Here is a 25,968-nt window from a genome sequence, read left to right on the forward strand (position 1 = left end):
GAAGGGATTAAGCACACAAAAAAATCAACTCATAGACACAGACCACAGTATGGCGATTACCAGAGGGAAAGGGGGCAGGGGAGGTGGAAGAGGTACAGGGGGGATGAATGGTGATGGAAGGAGACGTGACGTGGGTAGTGAACACACAAGACGATATACAGATGATGTACTATAGGATTGTACACGTGAAACCCATATAATTTTATTAACCAATTCACCCAATAAATTAAAAATTAAATTAAATTAATTTAATAGACAGCTCTATCTGCTCTGTCACATGCTACCACTTTAATGCCTTCTCCAGCTCCCATTTCTCCAGCCTCTTTGATGGCACCTGCACACAGGGACCTCTTTCCGGTAAAAACCAGTTGCAGAAGATTGTGTCCCTTCCCCTTGGTTCTTCCTCAAGGCAGAGGGAACAGAGAAGCCGTGTCCACTGGGCTCTGCTTCCCTCCACTTCCCTTTCTGACTTGATTATCCAGGCAAGTGGGATTGTAACAGCACGGCCATCGCCATAGTAACAGAGCTTGAAAGATGCCATGCAACCCTGGAAGGGATATCAGGAAAGCGCCAGGGACGTCAGGGAGAAGAAAAGGTGCTGGCTCCACAGCGCAGGGGGCCACGTGTCCAGAGTCTGCTGGGGACGGGGTGGGCATGCTCACACCGGCCGAGGGCAAGGGGGCAGCAAGGCTCCCATCTCCCCTCCGGCTTTCTTGCTAGTCTGCTCCCCAGCCACCCAGATGGCTTTCTCTGAAATGCCGTGGGCACCAGCCCATTGTGTTGGGTTGACAGTGAGAGGATAGGGCTGGGAGAAGGATAGGACAGGCAGGGTTCTGGTGGCATCTACATGACCTCCTGTGCCACCTCCTCCCAGATCTCAAAGCAGGGAGGGGAGTGGCTCTGCTATAGAGATTAGTAGCTCTCATACAGAACTACTCATGAGCTCTATATGAGAGCTACTCTCCGCCACCACCCTGGCTTGTGGACAAATCCCTAACATGGACTGTCCCTTTTGCTCTGGAGGCTACCAGGGGAGAGGGAATGTCCACAGGGGCTGTTGACAGATCTGAGGCGTGAGTGAGGGAGGGGATGGGAGGGAGGAAAGAGAAATACAGATGGGTGCAGAGACCCAGTGGTGTCTGTATTTGGGCCAAAGCTGGCTTTTCTTGGTACCCACACGTGATGAAGCACCCTGGCCCAGAGCTCGGGAAGAAAGCAATTTCAGGACCAAGTCTTGCCTTCTCAATGCGGTCCACATTAAATATGCCACGCACCCGGGCCACCCATGCGCATCAAAATCACCTCTTACGGTTTTAAGAAACCTTGTGTGCCGGGCCCCACGCCGCAGTGTCTGAGCAGCGGGTCAGCATGGTGGCTCTGAAGCCAGGCGGGCCTGGCTGGAAACTCGGTGCACACGGCTGGCTGGGTGACCCCGGCACGGTTACCACACCAGCTCTGTGCCACGGTTTCCTCCGCTGTGCCAGGGAAGTCATCCAGGCAGGATGCCTGATGCCGTGCCTGGCTCACTCTGGGCGGGGCCAGGCATCTGAGTCTGAAAAAGACTTCACAGTGACCCCCATCTAGACCCGGGCCGTGGTGGGAGGCAGTGACATCCAGGTCCCTCCCCAGTGGGCAGCCTCGGGCATTCGGTTCTCGAGTAAAATAACCAACAGGCGGGACCTTGTCTAGTCCTGGTTCCTTGACTAGGAGGGGATGGGAGACCTACCTGGGCAGAGACCGAGTCTGAGTTAGGAGGCTTCCCCATACGTAGGGAAGGATGAACTGAGCCAGGGAACAAACGATGAAGGTGAAGGTGGGGGGAACAGAAAGCTTTAGGGAAAGAGGTGGAGAAAGGCGGGAGGCAGGACACGAAGAGCTTGCGGCCTGTTTCCCAGGAAGTCCCCAGAGCTGGACCCGGCCACACGGACCCTCCGTCATCTCCCTGGGCGTGCCGGAGCGTCGGTGCTAGTACACCTGGAAGTGTGCCGAAGTGGCCCCGTCCTTCCAGCAGCGCACGGTGTCCACGGCAACGGAGCGGCAGAGCGGGCAGGTGCGCTCGCGGTCCAGCCAGAGGCAGAGGCACTCCTCACAGAACACGTGCTGCGGGGACAGCAATCAGGGCCACCAGGATGCTTTACTGGGCGCCCACGCCATGCCCACCTCGGTCCGAGGAGCTGGGGACTCAGCAGCCAACAAAACAGACAGTTCTGCCCTCCTGGAGCTTGCACTCTAGTGGAGGAGACAACTGGCAAAATGAATCTTTAAAACGTAAAGAATGTCAGTTTCAAGTGCTAGGATGGAAATGCAGGGGAGGGGGCATAGGGTATACTGTGGGGTGGGGGTGAGGGGTGCAGTGTTAAACAGGGTGGCCTGGGAGGACTGCACTGAGATACTGACATTTGGGCAAAACTTGAAGGAGGGTGAGGTGTTAGCCCTGATGGCATCTGGGAAAAGAACGTACCAGGCAGAGTAAACAGCTCGTGCAAAGGCCCTGAGGCAGGAGTGTGCCCAGTGTGCTGGAGGACCAGCAAGGACAGTGTGGCTGAGCTTGGAGTGTGGTGGGTGGGAGGGGGAGCTGAGATCAGAGAGTTGATGGGGGCGGTGCAGATCATATAGGGCCTTGTGAGCCATTTTGAGGACTTTGGCTTTTACTCTGAGAGAATTAGGGAGCCATGGCAGGGCTCTGAGCAGAGGAATGACTTGATATGATTTGCATTTTTAAAAGATCCTTTTGGAAGTCAGTCGGAGAAAGATAAATATCACATGACCTCATTCATATGTGGGATATAATGATCAACATAATTTGATAAACAAAAATAGACCCAGAGACAAATGGCAGGGGAGGTGGGGGGTTAGAGAGCAACCAAAGGACTTGTATGCATGTATATTAGCATAACCAATGGACACAGACACTGGGGCGGTGGGGGCTTGCCCAGGGTGGGAATGGTTGGGGGAGGGGGGCGGTCAATTGGGGAAAAAGGAGACATATGTAAAACTTAAGATAATAAAAAAAATTTTTTAAAAAATAAAAGATCCTTTTGGCAGCTGGGTGGAGAACAGACCACAGGGGTCAAGAGAAACACAGGGATACTGGAAACGTTAACAAGTTCCGCCACTTTCTGGCTTTAACTGGGACCAGTGACTTAACCTCCCCGTGCCTCAGTTTCCTCGTCTGTAAGATGGGGACAATAGCGCTCTCCCCTTAGGAAGATTGAAAGCACTTAGACGTGACAATCAAATGCAGTATATGAGTCTTGATTGGATCCTGGGTGGGGGAAGGGAAGGGGAACCCTAACTATGAAGGATGTTTTGAAGACAAATGGAGAAATTTGAATATTGGGATTTTGTATCAATTTAAAATTTTGGGGATGTGTGCTAGTGGAATTGTGGTTACGGGACAGAATGTCCTTGTTCTTGGGAGATGTATGCTGAAATATTTAGGGATGAAGAATCAAGATGTCAGCAACTTATTCTCAACAGGTTTAGGGGGATAAATTTATATCAAGAAAAGCAAACACAGTAAAATGTTAATGGTTAGTAAATCTAGGTGAAGGATAAAAGGGTGTTCATTGCACTATCCTTCAACTTTTCTGTAGGTTTAAAATGTTCAAAATAAAGAGTTTAGGGACAATAATATAAAAGTCTTAACAAAATGTTCTTTAAAAGGAAAAAACAACAACTAAAAAAGAAGGCACTTAGAACAGTGCCTGGCCAGTAATAAGTGTTTTGTAAGTGCTGGTGATTATTCAGTAATAGTTATGATTACGTTCAATTGTTTATCCTCTGTCTCGAGATGCCAGACTGGAAGGGGAGACAGGATCTTCCTTTAGCCTAGTGGGCTCTTCATCCATCTGTCCTTTGATCCATCCATCCATCTATCAGACTCTCCATCTTGCCACCCATCTAGTTCCCCATCTACCTACCTATTCCCCCATCCATCCATTCACCTATTCCCTCACCCATCTGTCTATCCATTTCCCCAACCACCCAGCTACCCACACACTTTTAACTCTATCCACCCATCTTTGCACACTCACTCACCCACCCACCCCTGCACCTGGTCACCATCCATCTCCATCCCAATCAACCATCCCATTTCATCTACCCCATCCATCCATCCATCCATCCATCCATCCATCCAATATTTACTAAGTCAGTATTGTGACTCTGCGTTTACACAAGATAGGCATGGTCACCACTCTCAAGTTGCTTATAATTTGACAAAGAGGAGACAGACCTTACACAACCAGTAGCCTACTTAGCTATCTAGCTGACAACTGGGATGAGTGCCATGAAGGCAAAACAGATCTATGAGGCCATAGATCCAGAGCACGAACTAGTCTAGGGAAGGAAAGTGAGGGAAGCCTTTATTAAGAAACATTTCACTCAGACATTCAATGCATTTGGGAATTAACAAGGCCCTTTCACCAGCAAAGCAAGCCTGAGCCATGTGCTCAACCTGGCCGGCCATGCTGGTGGGCTCCAACCACCACTGGCTGTGGTGTGGCTCCTGATCGGGGCAATGGTGTCTTGTCCAACCCCTCCCAGGAATTCTAACCCAGCTCTGGGAAGACAGCAGGGCACCAGGAGAAGAATGGGAGAGAGACAAACAGCCTAAAGAGATTGCCAGAGAGAAAGAAGGAAGCCTTTCACCTTGACATCAGGCCCAAATACTCACTGCTGCTACTAAGAAGGAAATGCAGATGGCTCAGAAGCATGTGAAAAGACACTCATAATTAGGGAAATGCAAATTAAAACCGCACTGAGACAGTGTTTGTCACCTGTCAGATTGGCGAAGCTCAAAAAAGGCTTGATAACGCAGCAGTTGGCCAGGGAGGGGAGCGAGAGGTCCAGTCACACTTGGCATTGGGATACACTCTTTATGGAGGGCAATGCAGCAATACCCTCTGCCCTAGTGATGCCACCACCAGGAACTTACCCTGCCAAGAGCTCACACATGTGTGAAATGGAAGGTGTGCCAATAAGAGCTGATATATATTTTTCCCATTGATTATTAGAGAGTGGAAGGGAGAGGGAGAGACAGAGAGAAACATGGATGTGAGAGAGACACATAAATTGGTTGCCTCCTGCACACACTCCAACCGGGGCCGGGGATTGAGCCTGCAACCAAGGTATGTGCCCTTGACTGGAATCGAACCCTGGACCCTTCAGTGTGGGCCAATGCTCTAACCACTGAGCAAAACTGTTAGGGCAGAGCTAATATTTACTGAACCATGAGCATGTCCTCAGTGTGATTCTACATGCTTCACTAGAATTCATTCATTTACTCAACACAATGGGCCCAGGGAAGTGCTATAAGTCTCCCCATTTCTCAACTCCCATGGTAGCCACATCCTATATAATAAAGAAGTAATATGTAAATTGACCGTCATGCCCTCACACAATATAGCTGCCCCCATGTAGTCAAAGATGACCACCCTCATGTGGTCACAACATGGCCACCACAAGACGGCTGGCAGGGGAGGGCAGTTGTGGGCGATCAGGCCAGCAGGGGAAAGCAGTTAGGGGTGACCAGGCCTGCAGGGGAGGGCAGTTGGGGGCGACCGGGCCGGCAGGGGAGCAGTTAGGCATCAATAAGGCTGGCAGGGGAGTGGTTAGGGGGTGATCAGGCTGGCAGGTAGAAACGGTTAGGTGCAATCAGACAGGCAGGCAGGCAAGCGGTTGGGAGCCAGCAGTCCCGGATTGTGAGAGGGATGCCCGACTGCTGGGTTAGGCCCGATCCCACAGGGATTGGATCTAAATCAGCAGTCAGACATCCCCTGAGGGGTCCCAGATTGGAGAGGGTGCAAGCTGGGCTGAGGGACCCACCTTCCAGTGCACGAATTTCATGCACCGGGCCTCTAGTTTGTAATAACAAAAGATTATCAGCTACTCAATGCCCACCCAGAGGAAAACGGTTAAACAAATTGGGGTCTATCTGAAAAGCAGGATGATAGGCAAATAAGGGGCAATTTCTTACGACAGAGTATCAAGTCAAAAAGGGAAGATGCAGGATGCAGCTTGGGTAGAATATGCTGCAACTTATGTCATTTTGAAAAGGACGTGTTCAGTGTATCTATATGCGCTTACAAAGCATCTCTGAAAAGACAGAAAGGAAACTGGTAACAATAATTGCCTGTGGGGGTGTTTAGGGGACAGGGGAACTGGGGACAAGGGCAGGAGCCTGCAACCACTTTCTTTCTTCCATCTTTAAAACACTGTTTAATGCAGCTTTTTATTTTGGAATAATTTTACACTAACAGACAAGTTGCCGCGAGTAGAGGAAGTCCTCACATACCCCTCACCCAGTTTCCGTTTCCCCTAATGTTACCTTGCGTCTCCACAGTGCACTTGTCGAAGCGAAGAAACCCACACAGACGCGTGACCATGGACTACACGCCAGGCCTGATCAGGAGTTCGTCAGACTGCCTTTCCCACCCATGCCCTTTCTGTGCCAGGACCCAGCCCGGGTCCCACATGGCATTCAGTTGTCATGACTCCTCACTCATGAATTCTGCAGTCAGATTTTGGATCATGCAAATATAGTCTCAATTTTAAAATAAATACAATGAATAAAAAACAAAAAAACAAACCAGCTATAATCCCCCAAAATCAAAAGCAAAAACAAAATTTTTTTGCTGATGCCAAACCCCCCCTCCTGTCTTCTCACCCCCAGAAGGTGGTGGTGGGGAGGAGCCATATGCTCTCGATTCCTTCTCGTCTGCAGGCGATGCCTCCTCCCTGAGGCCTTTCCAACCTCCAGCTCATCGCTATCTGTCCTGGTCCCCGGGGACGCTGCATGAATCTCTCTTACACAGCACTTATCACCGCCTGCCTTGTTTCATAGTTATTTATGTATGTGTCTGTCTCCCCAAGGGACCGCGAGCTTCCAGAGCAGGGGACAGGGTCTGTGTGCCCTCTGCCTCCCCTCCCTGGTGTCTGATAGGATGCTTGACTCATACACATTTGCTGAATTGACATCTTCGCCCCTGATGTCAGGAGGAGGAGGATGGAGGAGGAGGAGGAGGAGGAGGAGGAGAAGGAGGAGAGGGGATACACGTAGGAAATTAAAGGGGCTAACCAGTACTTACTGCTATAGGTTGGTGACCCACAAGAAATCATAATAAAAACAAATGGTAAATATCTAATTATAATGATAATTATATATATGAACAACTTCTATGACTAAATAATTCAAATTTAGTTCTTTCCAGAGATGATCTCATTTAATCGTAATATTAGCTCTACAAAGTAGATGTTATTGTGATACCCATTTTGTAAATGAGAAAAATAAGGCTCGGGGAGATGGAATGACCCACCTAGAGTCCAGAGTGCTGCTGGGTTTCACAATCACAATATTCTGACACTAAGCCTTAGTGAATTTTTCATTTTCGACATTGAAACTGAGGTTCAGAGAGGTGAAGTAACCTGGTCCAGGTGCCCCAGCTAATGAGAGACAGAGCTGAGATCGGAACCCAGATCTGACTCCAGTCTGGACCACACTGTTCTCAAAGACCCATCCCAGAGCCTCAAGGTTTGGTCAAGGGAAAGGCACTTGAGACTTCTGCCTGGGCAGGGCCTGCCGGTCCCCCAGCCTCAGCCTCTGATGCCCCTGCCCGGCCCTGCTCACCTGGCACATAAGGATCAGAGGCTCCCGGAACTCGGCCTGGCAGATGGCACAGATATCACCAGCCTCTGTGCACTGCTGCCCAGTGGCCCGGACTCCGTAATTCTGTTTGTGGGAGGGGAGAGAGAGAGAAACACAGCTGTGGACCCCGAGAAGCACACTGAGACCTGTTTCCGGCTCTTGGCTCCTAGTTCCTGTGACTTTGGCCAGGACCACATGAAGCCGACTCACCTGCGAGGTACAAAGAAGCTTCAGGGCTTTCCTGACTCCACCCACGCGGCCACAGATGTCGAAGGACTGAAAGGAGAGCAGGGTGATGGTTGAAAAGCATCCCAGGATTGTACAGGATCTCGCTTACCACCTCCAAGCTGCCCCCGCTGCCCCCCTCGTCTTTGCCTCTGAGCATTTTCATGGCACTTCCTCCCATCTGAAACTCCCCCTTCCCACCAGTTCTGCTTGGCTTTGGACTTCCTGTCTTCCGTCAACAGCCTCCCCTGTCCCTGGGCCAGGAGAGCAAACACAAGGCATGCACACTGCCTTTTCCTCTCCCAAGCCCAGGGCAGGCATTGCTAATCGATCACAACACTCTTCATCTGAGCCCAGCCAGAGCCGATAATCCTCCAGCTAGCACTCCAGTCAGCCACTTCCAGTCGATCAGGATCAGTAGGCTAGATAAGCCCCATGGGCTGACACAGCCTGCACTGCCTGGCTAGCCCTGCTGGGAAGAAGGACCGAGAACACAAGCATTTCCCCAGGATTCTCCAAGGTCAAAGAAAGAGGAGGATGTACTTATTGTGGGGGGGAAACTGATTTGTACTAATGATGAGAAGGGAAGGACCTCATACTGATCTGCAGAGCTGACGGTGCACCATTTAGCAGGAACAGAAAGCGCATTCAGGGGCAGTGAGGTCTGGGGTAAGAGTGGCCTGGTTTGGACGCAGGCTGCCTGGGGTGGACGCTCATGCTGTTATCTCTGGCTGAGCGACCCTGGCAAGTTACTTCCCTCTGAGCCTCAGCTTCCTCGCCGGTAAAATGAGAGCAATGGTGGTACGTACTCTGAAGAGTTGTGAAGATTCTGTGAAAGGCTAGCCTGTGGTGAGCTTTATGGACAAGAAATGAGGGTGGCCCTGGCCGGTTTGGCTCAGTGGTTGGAGCGCTGGCCCGCTGACTATACTGTCGCAGGTTCGATTCCCGGGCAGGGGCACATGCCTCGATTTCAGGCTCAATCTTCAGCCCCAGTTGGAGCGAGAACAGGAGGCAACCAATCGATGTACATCTCTCAGGTTGATGTTTCTCTCTCTCTCTCTCTCTCTCTCTCTCTCTCTCTCTCTCTCTTTCTCTCCCTCCCTCCCTCCCTTTCTCCCTCCCTCCTTCCTCCCTTCCACTCTGTCTAAAATCAATGGAAAAAATATCCTTGGGTGAGGATTACAAAAGAGAAGAAAATAAATTAGGGTGGATTTAACCATGAAAAGAAATGAAGTCCTGACAGGCCACAGTGTGGGGGAATCTTGGAAACACACTGCTCAGTGAGGGAAGCCAGACACACAAGGTCACACATTGTGCGACTCCCGTTATATAAAGTGTCCGGAACAGGCACATCCACACAGATAGAAAGACTAGTGATTCCAGGGGCTGGGGCTGGGGGTGAGGAGGGTACAGGAATGAGGAGCGACTGCTTCCTGGGAACAGGGTTCCTTTTTGGGGATGAAAATGTCTTGGAACCAGACAGAGGTGGTGGTTGCACAACATTGCGAATCTGCTACATGTCACAGAATTTTGTGTTGTGTGAATTTTCCCTCAATTTAAAAGAGAGAGATTAGGGGATCATTCCAAGCTCCCCCTGGCCCTCAGGGGCAGCGAGTGAATGGGGCCTCCGTAGGCCCGCCCTCCAGCTGCCCTCCAACCTGCCAACCCCCGCCACCTCACCTTGCAGAGGCTGTAGAGGATCATCAGGACTCCTCCCAGAAAGTGGCTGTTGGAGGAGTCGTCACCCATGATGTATTTGTACCACAGCTGGATGGGGACCAGTGATCGGAACAGCTGGCTCAACTCCTCGATGACCAGATAGAACTTTCCCTGCAACCACACGAAAAGCATCAATTATTATTAGCAGTAAAGACCCAAAGGACCCAGCAGGGGCCCCCAGCCTGGGCAGTAATGACACTCCAGGTCACAGGCAGGCCATTAATCAGCTTTGGAAAGCACTCAGGCCCGCTCCTAATGGGCCTGAGATATGGCCGGGGAGACATGGCCCCTGCCCGCTGCCCTCACCCGCTGCCCACCAGCCCAGAAGATCAGGGCTCCACGGATCACGTTTCAGGGAGGGAGAAACCAGACACCTTTGGCAGAGAGCTGGAGTGGGGTCCCTCCCTGGTGTCTGCTGTGGCTTGGAGGGCTCAAAGCCACACGTCGGGGCACAGTCCCTGCCCCGCACACAGATCACCCTCACCTCCAAGGGCTGACCCAGGCATCACGGGACAGCCCTCAGAGGCATGGGCAGGATGGACCGCAGGAGGCAGGTTAGGGCAGGCCAAGAGGTGGACGGGGTAAGACATGTGCTCTCCTTCCCAGCTCATCATCTGCTGTCACCAAGGAGGCAGGGTACTATCTGGGGAAAGAACATAGACTTGGGGACTCAGGCAGGGCCGGGTGTGAATCTTATCCTGCTGAACGTCTGTGAGCCTCAGTTTCCACATCTACAGAATGGGAGTCCCATTCCCACCTTCTGAGGTTGCTCTGAGGATTAAAGGGGACGCACAAGGAACGCATGTAGCATTGTGCCGGGCACAGAGCGGTGCTCAACAATTCTATTTCCCTTCCTCCCTTGGCTCTTGGACAAAGCCCCCAAGCTTGAAGTGGCCTGTGCTCTAAAATGGAACTGAAAATAACCCCGCCCTGTCCTGTCTAATAAAGTTAAACTTACATCTACTTATGACCCAGCAATTCCACTCCTAGGTGTGTACCCGAGGGAAATGAACACATTTGTCCATTTGTATGCTAATGGTCATAGCAGCTTTATTCATAAGATCCCCAACCTGGAAACAGCCCAAATGTCCATCAGTGGGAGAGCAGATAAACAGATTGTGGTGTATTTATACAATAGGGTACTACTCAGCCATAAACATGAACAAATGGCTGATACATACAACATGGTTGAATGTCACAGGCATTAGGTTGAATCAGAGGAGACAGTTATACAAGAGGACATACTGTATAATTCTGATTTATCGACCATCCTAGAGTAGGTAACACTAACCTGCCGTGATAGAAATCAGGTCAGTGGTTGCCTGGGGTGAGTGGGGGGCGGGGGTAGGACCGACTGCAAGGGGCACGAGGGAACTTTGGGGAGCGATAGAAATCTTTTCTCTCGTGACTGGGACGGTGGGTACACGGATGTCTATATTTGGCAGGACTCATTGAAATAGAGCTTCAAATCTGTGCGCTTTACTGTATTTAAATTATACTCAATAAAACAATTGAAACAAACGGAGGAACGAACATAGACACAAACAAATAGCCCTGCCCCAGGCATGCCTAGCCTTTACAAAAAATGTCAATAATCTTTGCTCTAACAATTCTACTTCTAGGAATTGACCCTAAGAATAACTACAGATGTGTGCTGCGATGTGCCAGTAGGAATGGTCAGTGTACCATTCTTTGTAACAGTACAAACCCAAACCAGTTACACTCTAAATGAGGGTCTGATTACAGCAGAGCTACGATGCAAAGCCAGCAGCCATTCAAATATTACCCTGAAAAACAGGTCCTTCACAGTGAAGAAACCCAGCACACAGCACATTCACCAAGTGATCAAGGTTAACGCCCCCAGTAATAAATCAAATGGACAACCTAAGCCCCCTGATAGGATGCACTGGGAAGGAAACAGCATCACTTCTGATAAAAAACAAATTCATAACCTCAATAGAATCGTGAGGAAACAAGAGACAAATCCAAATTGAGGGACATTCTGCAGAGTAACTGTCCAGCCTCTTCAAAAATGTCAAGGTCACAAAAGACAAAGAAAAGACCAAGGAACTGGCAGATCGAAGAGGATTAAGGAGACAAAATAAGTGCAACGTGGGATCTTGGATTTGATCCTGGAGTTAGGAAAACGAGACAGTTGGTAAAATCTGAGTAAGGTCTGCAGTTTAGTTAATAGTAAAGGTACCCATGTAAATTTCCTGGCGTTGCTAACTGTAAACTGGTTCTCTTACATGTGAATGTTAGGGGAAGCTGGGCGAAGGATATAACAACTCTACTATCTTTGCAACTTTTAAGTCTAAAAGTATTTCAAAATAAAAAAGAAATCATTCTGGCCACAAATATCTATTGACTCAGGGAAATGCTCATAGAGTTCTAAGTAGAAAAAGTGCAGTATGCAGAAACACTCATTTTCCTTATGTTTTTCTGTCTTCTCCATTTTTTTTTGGTACTGATCATGTGATATATTTAAATGAGAGGGGGGAGAAAAGGTTATAAAAACATGTTGTGTATCCAACTAATGGACGGTGTGCAGGGTGTGAACAGAGACTTTATAGCCACTCTATTATATTCTGTCTTGATGGGCTGGGCACTGGTCACATGTGGAAGGGGACCCCTTGAAACGGATGTGCCCATTCTGCTAAGGACCAAGGAAGGGCATCTCTGTGATTGTTTGGCTGCCTCCCCATAGTGAGGTCATTTCCTTGGGGGCCTCCTCCCCCCCCTGGACTCCCACCAGCCCCTGACTCCCAGAAACATCCCCTGGAGGGGAATGTGGGTGTCCCTCTGGAGCCTGTGGGAGGGTGGTGGTGACCACGGAGCAGAGATGTGGGGCAGGGCCATCATGTCTGACGTGCCAAAGGTGCGATGGATGTTGGAGCAATGGAGCAGCAGCCCAGGGACGCCTAGGGCTGCCCATGCCCCGACAGCAGGCTCCAGGCTCTGCAGAATACCCAGGCTGTGAGCTCTGTTCTCCTGCACCACCAACCTCAGCTGCCCCATGCCCCCCTCAATGCTCTCAACTACCGCATGTTCCATCTCATTCTGGACCAACAGCCCAGTCTCTCCCAACTTCCAACCTTAACTTGCTTTTATCACTCCTCCTTGAACCTCCAAAGAACTCTCCTTTCTTCCTACTTCTCTGCCTTCCATCCATTCATCCCTCCGTCCCTTCCTCTGTTCCTTCCATTACTGATGATGGGGACTCCAATACATCCCCAGAATTTCAGAGCAGGCTCAGGTACCAGCATCTTGGCCCTTCTGTCAGTGACTTCTCTATATAGACCCAGCTCTTCCTCTGCAGATGGCATACTGGTCCCCTGTTCTTTGCTGAGCGAACACCTGTTCCTCTTTTGGGTCTCAGCCATGAGAAGCCTTTCCCAACTCCTTAATTAAATTAGGTGCTCTTATTACACCCTTAAATCACTCCTTTAGAGTGCTTTTCACAATATTTAAAAATTGATTTTCCTATCTGTCTTTCCCACTGGACCATGAGCCCCATAATGGTAAAGATAACCTGGCTCCTAGTTGTATCCCCGACATCTAACACATAGTAGGTGCTCATTTAGTAACTGGGGACCTCTGAAGCTGAAGATCCTACCCTCATTACTCGCATCAACCTCCTAGAGCAGTGGTTCTCAACCTTCCTAATGCCGCGACCCTTTAATACAGTTCCTCATGTTGTGGTGACCCCCAACCATAAAATTATTTTTGTTGCTACTTCATAACTGTAATTTTGCTACTGTTATGAATCATAATGTAAATATCTGATATGCAGGATGTATTTTCATTGTTACAAATTGAACATAATTAAAGCACAGTGATTAGTCACAAAAACAATATATAATTATATATGTGTTTTCCGATGGTCTTAGGCGACCCCTGTGAAAGGGTCGTTCGACCCCCAAAGGGGTTGCGACCCACAGGTTGGCGACCCACAGGTTGAGAACCGCTGTCCTAGAGTTTGCTGGTGAAGGAGAATTGGAACATCAAAGAGAGAATGTCTCTTTATAAGCCAGCAGCAATGTCACAGAAAGTACAGGGAGTGACTGCCTGTGCAGCATCACGCTGAAGGTAGCAATTAGCTGCCCGGGGGTGGGCGGGGGGGGGGGGGCACTTGGAAAAGGAGATAAAACCACCGGGGAAAACTGGGCATATCCCAGTGAAACCATCTCTCCCTAATTAAGCAGTTTTATAATTCCAGGTTTCTTAAGAATGTTATTTCTGATGACCACCAAATGGAATGTGTGGTCCCCGGGGTGTCAGAGAACAAGGAAAGCAATCCGATTAGGAGCTGTCTGGCCTCCCGGCCACCCGTGAAGGGGGAATGGGGCTGGGTCACCCAGAGTTCTCTATACGCTGGGGTTCTGATGAAGGGGGCGGGAGCAGTCAAGGCAGAAGGCAGATTCTATCCTGACTTCCTCACTGCTAGCTTTGGGGGTGGGACAAAAAGTGAAACGGGAAACAAGGAAATAACAGGGGGCTGACTCTGGAAGCGGGTGGTACATGAACGAGAGTGTGATGCTGAGAAATAGACAAAATGAACAGAGAAGGAGAATTTCTGAGAATGCACCTAGATGGGAAAGATGATTTGAAGTATGGGGGTGAGGAGCCAGGGCGGGGAGACATAATCAGATCGTTGTTAGCCAAGTGAATGGATAGAGAATGGAAAGACAGGAAGGGAATATTATTTCCGCATCAAGATTAACAATGAATATTTATATAGCTTTGCCTGCATCTAGATGCCATTTTAGTCTTTCTATCTCTCCTCCTTGCCCGCATCTCTCAGCTCAGGTGGTCTCTGCTCCTTTTCCTGTGTAAGCTTCATTCTCTCCTGCAAAGGGCAGGCGCTCTCCCGGTCACAATCATGATGGTGATAACTTACTGTGTGCTAGGCACCACTCTGCGCTCAACACTTTGAGGAAGTGCTATTAATGCTTCCATTTTACAGAGGCACACAGACGGCAGGTAACCTGTCCCAGGTGACATGGCTAGAAAGTGCTGGATCCACCTATATGTGGTAGGAAAGATGACCACTGGCAAGCTTCAAGCCAACACCCTTATGGCTTGACCTCCAACATAACAAGTTTGGTTAAAGGGCCCTGTTTCTCCTTGGGCCCTTTAACCAAACTACCTGGAGTCAAGCCTCCACCCTTGTAACCAAACGCAACCAAGGAAAGGAGTTCTATGACTGGTCGGTGGCCGGGCCTGGTCACATGGCCACAGGGGTGGGCGGGGCACCGTGACTGACAGCCTCATCAGAATCACAGGGAGAGGGTGAGGCAATTCCCCCAAGAAAAGGAGGTCGGAAAGTTTCCTTGAACCCAAGTATCGAAACAAAGGGAGTTGTCATTGCAAAGCCCTAGGTTGAATGCGCAGGAACTGCCGTCCAGCCCCCCCGGGTGCGTTTCCCTCATTTGCTTTTCTCCCACCGCCACAGGGGACGGGGCCACACTTCCAGCTCCGAAATGGAGGGCTGGGCTGGAGCAAGAGGCCGAAAACAAAGACTTGTTTTCCAGGGAAGGCGGCCTGCTGGTCTGTTATGATTGGAGGCTGCGGGGGGGACTGCAGCTGACAGAGCCCTTCAGAACAAAACAGCTGGGCAGCGGCTCTCCAGTGCTGCGCCCATCAGCTGAGGGGCAGGGCCAATCCCCGTCTCCAAGTTGGGAAGGCTGGGGCTGGGGAGCTGAACAACCGACTTCACAGCAGTGTGGCCAGGAGTGGTGGGAGGAAGCGTCCAGGGGTCTGGAAATAGAAGGCTGGAGGAATTCAGGCAGGGAGGGAAAGAGAGAGACAAGAAAGGGAAAAAGGAAATGTAGGCAGAAGAGAGGAGAGAGATGACAGAGGTAAAAGCCAGAAGAAAAAGGGCACCCAGGAGTGAGAAACCTGGCAAAGAGGGGGACCAGGAGGGGAGGAAAGAAGAAAGTCATCTCTTTATGGTCACTCACCAGGGCCAGGGATTGCATATCAAATGCTCCCCTGGTGGGGTAGTTGTGATCATTCCCATATTTCAGATGAGAAAGCTCAACAGACGCATGGGAGAGAGGAATGGAGTGTGGGAGACGCAGGGAAAGAGAACTAGGGCGGGCTCACAGTTCGCTCATGAAAGTTCTCTGTGTGACACCTGCATGCTGCCCCCAGCTCCGACTGCGCTAGGAGACGGACAATGTTATGAGCTCCAGTTTACGGGCGAGAATAAGAGGCTCACAGAGGCAAGGCAGGTGGTACAGGACCTAAGTCCAGTCTGACTTCCCATCTCGTGCTTCCAGCCACCGCGGCAGATAAAGGGAGACTAGGAGATTAGGTGAGATGTGGGGAGAAAGAAAGTCAAGATACAGGTGTGTGTTGGGGGAGAGAACTGAGGAGAGGTGAGAACATTCAGAATAATGGGTACTCTTGGCAGAGGTACTGACCAGAGCGGTACTGACCTTCTAGATACTAGAATGTTCTATATCTGCACTGCCCAATACAATAGTCATTCATCACATGGCTATTGAACACTTGAAATGTGACTAAATCCCAATCGAGATGTACTAAAAGTATAAAATACACAGGGAATTTCAAAGTCTTAGAAAAACAATAACAAAAGGTAAAATATCTCATTAAAATGCTTAATCTTGATTACATGCTGAAATGATAATACTTTGGACATACTGGGATAAATAAAACATATTCTTAAAATTAATGCCACCTGTTCCCTTTTACTTGTTTAATGTGGCTACTACAACATTTTAAACTGCCTATGTGGCTGGCATTATATTTTATTGGAGGACACGATTATCTTGGAACATATGGACATACATTGGTAAATATTCATCGATCTTATATATTTATAATTAGAACACTGCAATGTATACCTCAATATAAAAAAAAAAAAAAGGAAAGAGAAGAGCGAGCCAGGAAGGATAGCGGCTGACAGTACAGCAGGTGGGGGACGGGGCAGGCGGGGGCGGGGCCAGAGGCAGGCGGCCGCTTGTTACCTGGCAACGGGCGCTGCCGGTGACGTCACCGATAGGCGGGGGCCATTAATCTCCCTCCGGGAGGCGCGGGCGGGCCGGGCTGCCTACCTCCCCCTCCCCCGGGCCTGGATGAGATCACCGTGGCGGGCGGCCGGCTGTCCCCGCGCTCCCAACAAATCGACTCCGCGGCGAGCGCCGGCATCTCATGATCTCATGGCCCCGCGGGACGGCGCCTGCCGATGAGGTCACAGTCCCGTTCCCCGGGCCGCTCGGTCTGCGGGCTGCGGGCGGCCAGCTCCGGGCCAGGGCCTCCGGGAGACCCCCGCGCTGGTACCCAGCATAGGTCCCGCGCGGCCCTTCGGCCTCCACGGACAAAGGAGGCCGCTGATTGTAAATGGCAAAGCTGCCTTTTCCATTCTTTGGACCCATCTTCATTCGCCCTCTTATTTGAACATTTCCCCCCTAAGGCCACGTGTCCAGCAGAGAGTGACCGCATCAGTTCCCCTGGCCGGAGGTCAGGGGCCGCGCGAGATGACTTGCCTGCATGATTTCACAGGCGGCGAAGGCAGTTCTATTCTCAGCTGTCTTACAGACTAGAGAACTGAGGCTCAGGGACCTGCCCAGGCTCCCCAGGGAGGAAAGAATGGAGCAAGGACTTGAACCCAGAGGGTGTGAACTGGCCCTTTGACCCCTTTCTTCGCCCCCCTGGCTGTACCCCACACCTTTGCACCTTTCTTCCAGTCTCTCCCTGTTCTGATGGGCACAGTGGGAGTGGCCCATGCTTGTTGGGTGCCCATGATATGCTGAGCAATTTACATGAAAAGTTACTGTTCCACATGACAAACCCACGGGAGAGGTAAGACATGGATTAGTGTACAGGAGGTGTAGAGAGGTGAAATGATTTGCTGGGATTTGATTGTACAGCACAGCCTTTCTATTACTCTACACCCCCTTCTCCAGAAAACTATGAAGGCTTCCTGTTGGCAGCAGACAATAAACCCTGTCTCCCCTCTCCCTCCCTTAGGGTCAGCCATCAACAGCCGTCAAAGAGGGCCGGTGAGACCCTCTTAGAGGGCTTCATGGCCCACTTGCCAGCAGCAGGTTCTCCATCACTTACTAACTGCTCATTAACTCGGCTCCTCCAGCCACACGCACGTCCAGGGCCGATAGGGAGGGAGGGAAATGACATTACTGAGCGGCTGAGATGAGCCAGGCACTGAGTCAGGGCCTATTAACAAAGGCAAAGGGGGTCATTTCCAGTTCCCTTTTGCGGATGAGAAACTTGAATTTATTTTAACCAAAGTCAGGTGGCAAGGAAGTCCAAGTGTCAACTCAAATATTTCCACAGAGAAAGCCGTTCCCATTGCCTTAAATGAGCCAGTCCTCCATGAATTGGTTTACTTTCTTGCCTGGTGCTTATCACAATTTGAAGCGGTATGTATGTTTATTTAATGTGATTTACCCAACAACATGGAAGCAGGGACCCTGTCCGTTTCATTCACCACTGCATCCCACACCTATGCAGTGCTGGTCACATACAGTAGACAATTAAATATTTTTGGAGTGAATGCAGAGAATTAGTGGCTTAGGCTGGTGGGCAGTGCTGATAGTCAAACCCAAGTTTGTCTGAGCATGAAGCTTGGGCTTATTCCATCCATACTTTCTAGGAAGTCTAAGCCTGTTGGTACCTGTACCTTTCAGTAACATCCCTCTTGTGCTCACTCAGAGCCTACTAATTTTTAAATAAATGTTTTTATATATTTTAGAGATAGAGGGAGGGAGAGGGAAAGAGAGGGAAACATTGATGAGAGAGAATCATTGACCGTCTGCCTCCTGCACACCCCCATGGGGGATTGAGCCTGCAACCTAGGCCTGTGCCCTGACCAGGGATCGAACCAGGGACCTCCTTGTGCGTGGGATGATCCTCAACCAACTGAGTCATACTGGCCGGGCAGAGCCTGTTAATTTTAAATTTACTGTAGTACTGACCAGCTTAATGTACTGGTTTCCCAACCAGTGGTGTCTCTGCTTGGTAACAGAGGAGAGGGCAGAAGGAGGAACTAGATCACTAGGAAATTAGGTGTGGAAAGGAGGAGGTTATACATGCTTATGCCCACTCTGGTTTTTAATAACAGCTCAGCAAAGAAGGAAATGTAAAAACTACAAAAAGCAGACTCAAGGAAGATGAGGGAATGGAAACCACAAAAACTCCGTGGTTTCTTAGGAGCAAAGAGAGGAAGGGAGATGGCTGGAACTCAGACACTATTAATTTTCTACTTTTTAAGCTGGGTATATGAGTATTGGTTAATATAATTTTTAAAATACATCACTTGTGTTTTTTATTTTTGTGTATGTGTGTTTTGTTTTCATCCTCACCCGAGGATATTTTTCCATTGATTTCTAGAGAGAGTGAAAGAGGGAAAGACAGAGAGAAACATCGATGTGAGAGAAACACATCGATTGGTTGCCTCCTGCACGAGCCCTGACCAGGGCTGGGGCCAGGGAGGAATCTGCAACCGTGGTACATGCCCTTGACTGGAATCGAACTTGGGGCCCTTTGGTCTGTAGGCCAACAGTTTATCCATTGAGCCAAACCAGCTAGGGCCATCACTTGTTATTAAAAAATAAACACAAGCCCTAACCGGTTTGGCTCAGTGGATAGAGTGTCGGCCTGCGGACTCAAGGGTCCCAGGTTCGATTCCGGTCAAGGGCATGTACCTTGGTTGTGGGCACATCCCCAGTGGGGAGTGTGCAGGAGGCAGCTGATCAGTGTTTCTCTCTCATCGATGTTTCTGACTCTCTATCCTTCTCCCTTCCTCTCTGTAAAAAATCAATAAAATATATTTTAAAAAAGAAAGAAAATAGATTAAAAATAAATAAATAAATAAACACAAGTTGAAAATTTGCTTGCCCCCTTTTTTGTGGTTGTTGTTATTAATCCTTGCTTGAGGGTATTTTTCCCATTAATTTTTAGAAAGAGTGGAAGGGAGGAGTAGAGACAGACAGAAACATCGATGTGAGAAAGACGCATCAATTGATTGCCTCCCACACATACCTTGATCTAGGCTGGGGATCGAGCCTGCACGTATGCCCTTCACCAGAATCCAACCTGCAACCCTTCAGTCCTCAGGCTGTTGCTCTAACCACTGAGCAACTGGCTAGGGCTGCTTGCCCACTTTTTAAAATTGATTAGAACAACTCCATGAGACAGGGGCCAATTAGTACCCCCAATGTGTCAATGAGGCTCAGTTTCTGAGAATTTCATCGAGCCCATGACATGGGCATGTGCCCTGACCAGGAATTGAACCATGATCTCCTGGTTCATAGATTGACGCTCAGCCACGGAGCCACCACAGCTGGGCTGGATACTCAAGTTTAAAGACCAGAGTCGGTGAAAAACCTGCCATCCTCTCCCTCCCACCCCCAATTTCCTGTAAAGGTCCTCTCTCTGCTCTCCTAGCGTCCATGCCCAGGATCAGGAGGAGACCGGAGAGCATGCCATTAGCTGGGATTGGCTTCTGGTGCTGAGGCCCTAGGGACCAGCTGAGAGTCCTTGGGGCCAGGCTGGGGCCCCTCAGGAGTCCCCAGCTGTGAGAAATCTGCCCTCAGCAGCAGTCCGGCGCCAGTTTCAAGAGCCTCAGCCCGATGCACGAGAGGGCCCAGGCCACGTGTCCCAGCAACAGGCACATCAGGAGCTTCCTTTATAAACAGGGCCCTGCTCCCCCGGACCCAGGAGAGGCCTAATTATAAGGGGTTGATGATTAAGCCCGAAGTGGCCTGGGACCCTGTTAGCTGCAGGAAGGCGGCCTCCTCCCTCTGTCCCAGTCCCAGGTGAACAGACGTGCTTATCTGTCCCCATGTCAGCTCCAATCTTAGGCACAAATGCTCGGCCACAACCATCCAAACCTGCCTGTCTCCTGAAGCACTGGGGCTTGGGTGCGAGGGAGAGGGGCGGAAGGCGCCTCCTTTCCTCTCGGCCTAGAGCCCATGACTTGGAGCTAGACAGCCAGGGCCCCCACTTACAAGTCTGTTCTTTTCCTGGGAGGGTGGCTTTGCCCAAGTACATTAGTATTTGGGTCTCAGTTTCCTCATCTGTGAAGTGGGGCATGTGGTAGGCTGAATAACGACCTCCACATGTCACATCCTAATCCTGGAACCTGTGAATATGTTACATGGCACACGTTGAATCTTGTGCACGTGCAGGTGTGACTGAGACAAGGACTTTGAGCCCTAACCGGTTTGGCTCAGTGGATAGAGCGTCGGCCTGCAGGCCGAAGGGTCCCAGGTTCGACTCCGGTCAAGGGCATGTACCTTGGTTGCGGGCACATCCCCAGTGGGGAGTGTGCAGGAGGCAGCTGATCGATGTTTCTCTCTCATCGGTGTTTCTAACTCTCTATCCTTCTCCCTTCCTCTCTGTAAAAAAATTAATAAAATATATTTTAAAAAACACATGACAAGGACTTTGAGATGGGGAGATTATCTTGGATTATGTGGGTGGGGCTAAGGTAATCAGAAGAGTCCTGGGTAGAGGGAGGCAGGAGGGTTGGATGAAGGGAGCAGAGGTCAGGGACATGTGCCTTTGTGTGTCTCTCTCCCCCACCTCTCTCTCAGTCCCTTGAAGGCAGGAAAAGGCTTGTCCTTACAGCAAAGATTTAGCAGGCACCGAACACCCTGTGCTAGCCGTCTACACCCATGACCCCGTTCTCCTCTCACTGGCCGCCTCCTTGCCACAGGTAATGTTACCTAGAGTTCCATACACAGACGTGGCCATGGAAGCTGGGAGCCGTGAACTCACTTCCCTGAGGACACACAGCGAGTGGCCAAGCCAGATTCAAACCTAGACCAGGGCCGGGCACATGCAGGTCAGTAGGTCTGACCTTGGCACTTGGGGGCCCCGAAAAGAAGAGCCAGTAGTCTGCCGAGCCTTAATGAGTTCTCAGCCGCTGAGCAACATGGCCTGGTTTTATCGCCGACACCCAATCTGCAACCTCCAGCAGAGCCCTGACCCGTGAGGGTCATGAGAAGGCACAGAAAGAAAAACATCTACAGTAGCCCCCCACCCCACGGACGGGGCATCCGTTCCCAGGCCCCCAGCAGATGCCTGAACAGTGGACAGCACCGAACCCTATGTACACGATGTCTTCTCCTAACGTATACACGTATGATACAGTTTAATTTAAAAACTAATCCCGTGAGAAACTTAACAACAATAGTAAGATAGAACCATTATACGAATACACTGTAATACAAGTTACGTGACTGTGGTCTCTGTCTGGATTGATAACCAAGACAACGACTAAGTGTCTACAACATGGACACGCTGGACAGGGAAGATTCACGTCCCAGTTGGCCAGAGCAGGATGGTTAAAGATTTCATCATGCTGCTCAGAACGCCACACAATTTAAAACTTATGAATGGTTTATTTCTGGAATTTTCCATTTAACATTTTTGGACCACACCAACTGCGGGTAACTGAAATGGCAAAAAGGGGAATCGTGGATAAGGGGGGCTACTGTATGCACCTCCATCCGCATTGTCTGGATTTGTTTTTAGCTCACCTCAAATCTCCCCTACAACCCTGAGAGGTCGATAACATTATCGCTTTTACAGACGAGGAAACCGAGACACAGAGCGGGGAGGTGACTGGCCAGAGACAATCCGGATGGAAAGAGCAGAATGAGGGTTCAAACTGGGGTGCGCCTGCCCCCGGAGCCCACACTCTTTCTAACCAACCCTGGAACCCTGAGGGACATGCTGAAAGTTTGGAAAGGTAAGCGGTGGGCTCCCTCGGGCCAAATCTCAGTTCCAAGGCCCTTCCTTCCCCCCAGGGACAGGGGAACACCTGGGGGAAAGATGAGACAGGACAGCCCCTCCCACAGCATCGAAAGAGAGAACCTGCAGAGTGGCCGCCCCAGCACAACTCCAGCCCCCACTCGGGGAGAGGGCCGCCTCCGAGGCCGCCTCAGGGAGCCTGGCTGCCTCCCTCATCATTCAGCTGGAGAAGAGCAAAATAATCACTGCTCAGCTGGCTCATGACTCCCCACAGCACCCAGAGTAGGGGTGGCCACCGCGTCCCCTCCAATGTGGTGGGAGCGGTCCGGCTGGGTGGGTCTGAGAGCCAGGAGCTGGGGTCTGCCTGCCTTGGCCCGTATGCAAATTCACACCAATCACCTGTTCATCTGAGAATAACCACACACCTGCCAGGTGCCACGGTGCCTAAGCATGAGCATGGCAGACGTCACCCTTGGAGGTGCTCAACGGTTGTCTGGAAAAACGCACACGCCGAACTGTCTCCCACTTCTGTGCTCTGGTCCCGACTGTCCCCTCTCCCTGGCATGCCCGTTGGCTTCGTTTTGCCTGACTGACTCCCACCCATCCTTTAAAACTCAGTCTCGAGGTCGCCCTATCTAGGAAGACTTTGCTGGGGGCTGGGTTAAGTGCTCCTTCTCTGTTCTCCAAGAGGGCCTTGGAGTGCCTGCTTCTCTACTGCAGCCCCACTGGACTTGAGCTCTGAGCTGGAAAGCCCTGGGTCTGGGTAGCTCCCATGCCTGGCAGGATGCATGGCACTCTACTGTTGCCCAATAAATATTTGTAGAAGGAACACATGACTGGATTAAATCATGAGACCTGAAACCGGTAACTTTGGGGCTTGACTCTTCATCTGTAGACTAGGAAGGTCTTGTTGGGTCTAACAGTCTATGAACAAGAGGGCAGGAGTGTAGCCTCGCCTCTGAGGGATGGAGAGGCCTCTAGAACAGCGGTTCTCAACCTGTGGGTCGCGACCCCTTTGGTGGTCGAACGACCCTTTCACAGGGGTCGCCTAAGACCATCCTGCATATCAGATATTTACATGACGATTCATAACAGTAGCAACATGACAGTTATGAAGTAGCAATGAAAATAATTTTATGGTTGGGTCACAACATGAGAAACTGTATTTAAAGGGCCAGAAGGTTGAGAACCACTGCTCTAGAATGTCTAAAGTGGGCATTAATTACCATGGTTCGACCCCCGTCAAAGCCAGGCCAAAGCCTTGTGAATTTCTCCAGCCTTTGCCTAGGGGGCCGGTGTCCGCATTCAAGTTCTCTTGACCTGCAGGGAACTCAGACTGACTCTGGCCCCCCTGAGCCCCAAGTGGACTTTGGAAGAATGCTGGCCTATCTCAGGCGTCCAAGGCGCCCTGGACCGCCAGGCACCTCACGCCCGAGTGGGAAACCTGTCTTCTTGTTGGAGCTTCTCCAGCTTTCACATGCACTTGAACCTGGTTAAAAGGCAGACTGACCTGGGATGCTGCTCCAGGTGCTGAATGAATGAATGAATGCTCTCAACCTCTGTGCTCCAGGGAGAGGTTCCAGGTGCCTTCCCAGGATTATCAGTGATGGGCAGGGAAGTAGGGGCACCGAGAACAGCCATGGATCCCTGGGCCTGGTGGGTCCTGGTCCTTCGTATCCATTTATTCCCAGAGAAGGGCGGGCCTTGGGATGGGCGGCCACCCTAAGAGGGGTGGAGGGGGGCGGACAGCTCTCTCCACTGTGACCATCTGAGCTGGTGAAAGGTATCATCTTTCAACCTGGAAAGTGATTTGCAAAGGCCCAGTGCTGGGGAGAGGGGGGTGGCCGGAGAGTTTAAATAGCAGCTGTGTTCCTAATTTCCCCAGGAGGAGGCCTGGCCGCCCCTCCTCCGTGCTGAGTGTTTGCCATTAAAAACAAACAGTATCATTTGGTTCAATATAAAATGAATTAAAGGAAATTAAACTGAGGGGGCCATGTGGCAAACCTTGTCTCCCATTGTCTGAAGCCGTTTTTCATCTTCCCCGGTGGGGAGCAACAGCTTGGGGGGTGTGGAACTGAGCAGAACTCGATAAATAAATAAATAATGCAAAGTCTCCCCGACCCCCAACCAGGCGGAAGCTGGGGTTTGGGAAATCCCAGGTGCCCGCTCAGGCCCTGTCCCTTCTGTATCCCTTGGAGACAGAATGTAGCCTTTGAGAGTCTCCCAGGGAACACAGTGAAGGGAAAAACAAAACACAACAAAACTAGATCAACAACATAAAATGATGTACGGCCCTGCGACCAACAGGGGCAGAGTAGGGAAGATTCTGGACCGCAGGGCCTGGGCGGTGAGGGCGTGTGGCGCCTGGATTGGTGAGGAGTGACTCTGACTGTCCCTTAGCCACTCAGGGAGTAGTGCTGCTGCCATCTGAGCTGGGGTAACCGAGTGAGAAGGGCAGGGGTGGGGAAAGATGGGCAGATAGGACTGCATAGCAGTCCAGAGTCGGGGTGCTGGAACTAGACGGCTGGAGTTCAAATCCCAGCCCGGCCACTTACCTGCTGTGTGTCCTTGGCAAGTCACTTACCCTCTCTGTGCCTCATCTGCAAGCTGAGGACAATGAGAATATCTACCTCATAGGACTCTTGTGAGGATCAAATTAGTTCACGTCGATGGAGCACTTAGAATGGTACCAGGCACATTAGCTATTTGTTATTATTCTATTTTTTTTTTTAAAGCCTGTTGGTTTTTTTTTTTTAAATATATTTTATTGATTTTTTACAGAGAGGAAGGGAGAGAGATAGAGAGTTAGAAACATCGATGAGAGAGAAACATCGATCAGCTGCCTCCTGCACATCTCCCACTGGGGATGTGCCCGCAACCCAGGTACATGCCCTTGACCGGAATCGAACCCGGGACCTTTCAGTCCGCAGGCCGACGCTCTATCCACTGAGCCAAACCGGTTTCGGCTGTTATTATTCTATTACTAGTGGCCTGGTACACGAATTCGTGCACATTGAAAGGAAATTAATTAGAAGAAATGTTTTAACATTGCTATTCGCCCTTTCTCTATAATAGAAGCATCAACCAAATTCACAATTGACAATGACAGATGGAAACACACACGTGCAATTGGTGCCAGTGAGAGCACACATGCACAAATCAACAATGCCTTTTATATATATAGAATAAATTTGCTTAATTAAACTTGCTTTCTGATTAGCTAAACTTTTTCCAGCCCAATGAAACACCCCAACTTCTCTTTCAGGTAATTGTCAGCAACACAGCAGTAAATATCAACATGAAGCAGATTATTATTGTAGATCACGCAGGGAGAACAAAGGGTAAAATATTTAACTGCAGCAGTGTTTGACTATATTCTGTGCAGTGAGAAAACCTGAAGTCATTTTCAAGGTCCACCATTTCTTACTTCTTTTTAGTCAGGTCAAGTTTCTAATCTTTCTAAATCTCCATTTTCCAGCTAATGAAAATAAAATAGGATTCCACTGAGTCTCCTATCTACCTACTCCAGGACTTCTGTGGGATCAAATGAGATGAGGCATGGGAATATGCTTCACAGACATTTGGTTAAAGTGTAAAATGCTTCCACCTGGCTATAAAGCAAGTCATGT

General features: G+C 50.1%; 1 protein-coding gene across 1 annotated transcript in view; it reads right to left on the reverse strand.

Annotated features, from left to right (window-relative positions):
* Window positions 1-233: 233 nt before the first annotated feature.
* Window positions 234-25,968, reverse strand: part of RNFT2 (ring finger protein, transmembrane 2) — a 47,946-nt gene continuing 22,211 nt past the window's right edge. The window contains exons 8-11 of the mRNA XM_014463888.2: window positions 9,554-9,703; window positions 7,859-7,924; window positions 7,631-7,732; window positions 234-2,100 (exon numbers count right to left, since the gene is read on the reverse strand). Of these exons, the coding sequence (XP_014319374.1) occupies window positions 1,966-2,100; window positions 7,631-7,732; window positions 7,859-7,924; window positions 9,554-9,703 (453 nt within the window). The 3' untranslated portion in view covers window positions 234-1,965. The remainder of the gene's footprint in view (window positions 2,101-7,630; window positions 7,733-7,858; window positions 7,925-9,553; window positions 9,704-25,968) is intronic.

This window comes from Myotis lucifugus, unplaced genomic scaffold (genome assembly GCF_000147115.1).
Source record: "Myotis lucifugus unplaced genomic scaffold, Myoluc2.0 scaffold_226, whole genome shotgun sequence".
In the NCBI taxonomy this organism is placed as follows: Eukaryota; Metazoa; Chordata; class Mammalia; order Chiroptera; family Vespertilionidae; genus Myotis; species Myotis lucifugus.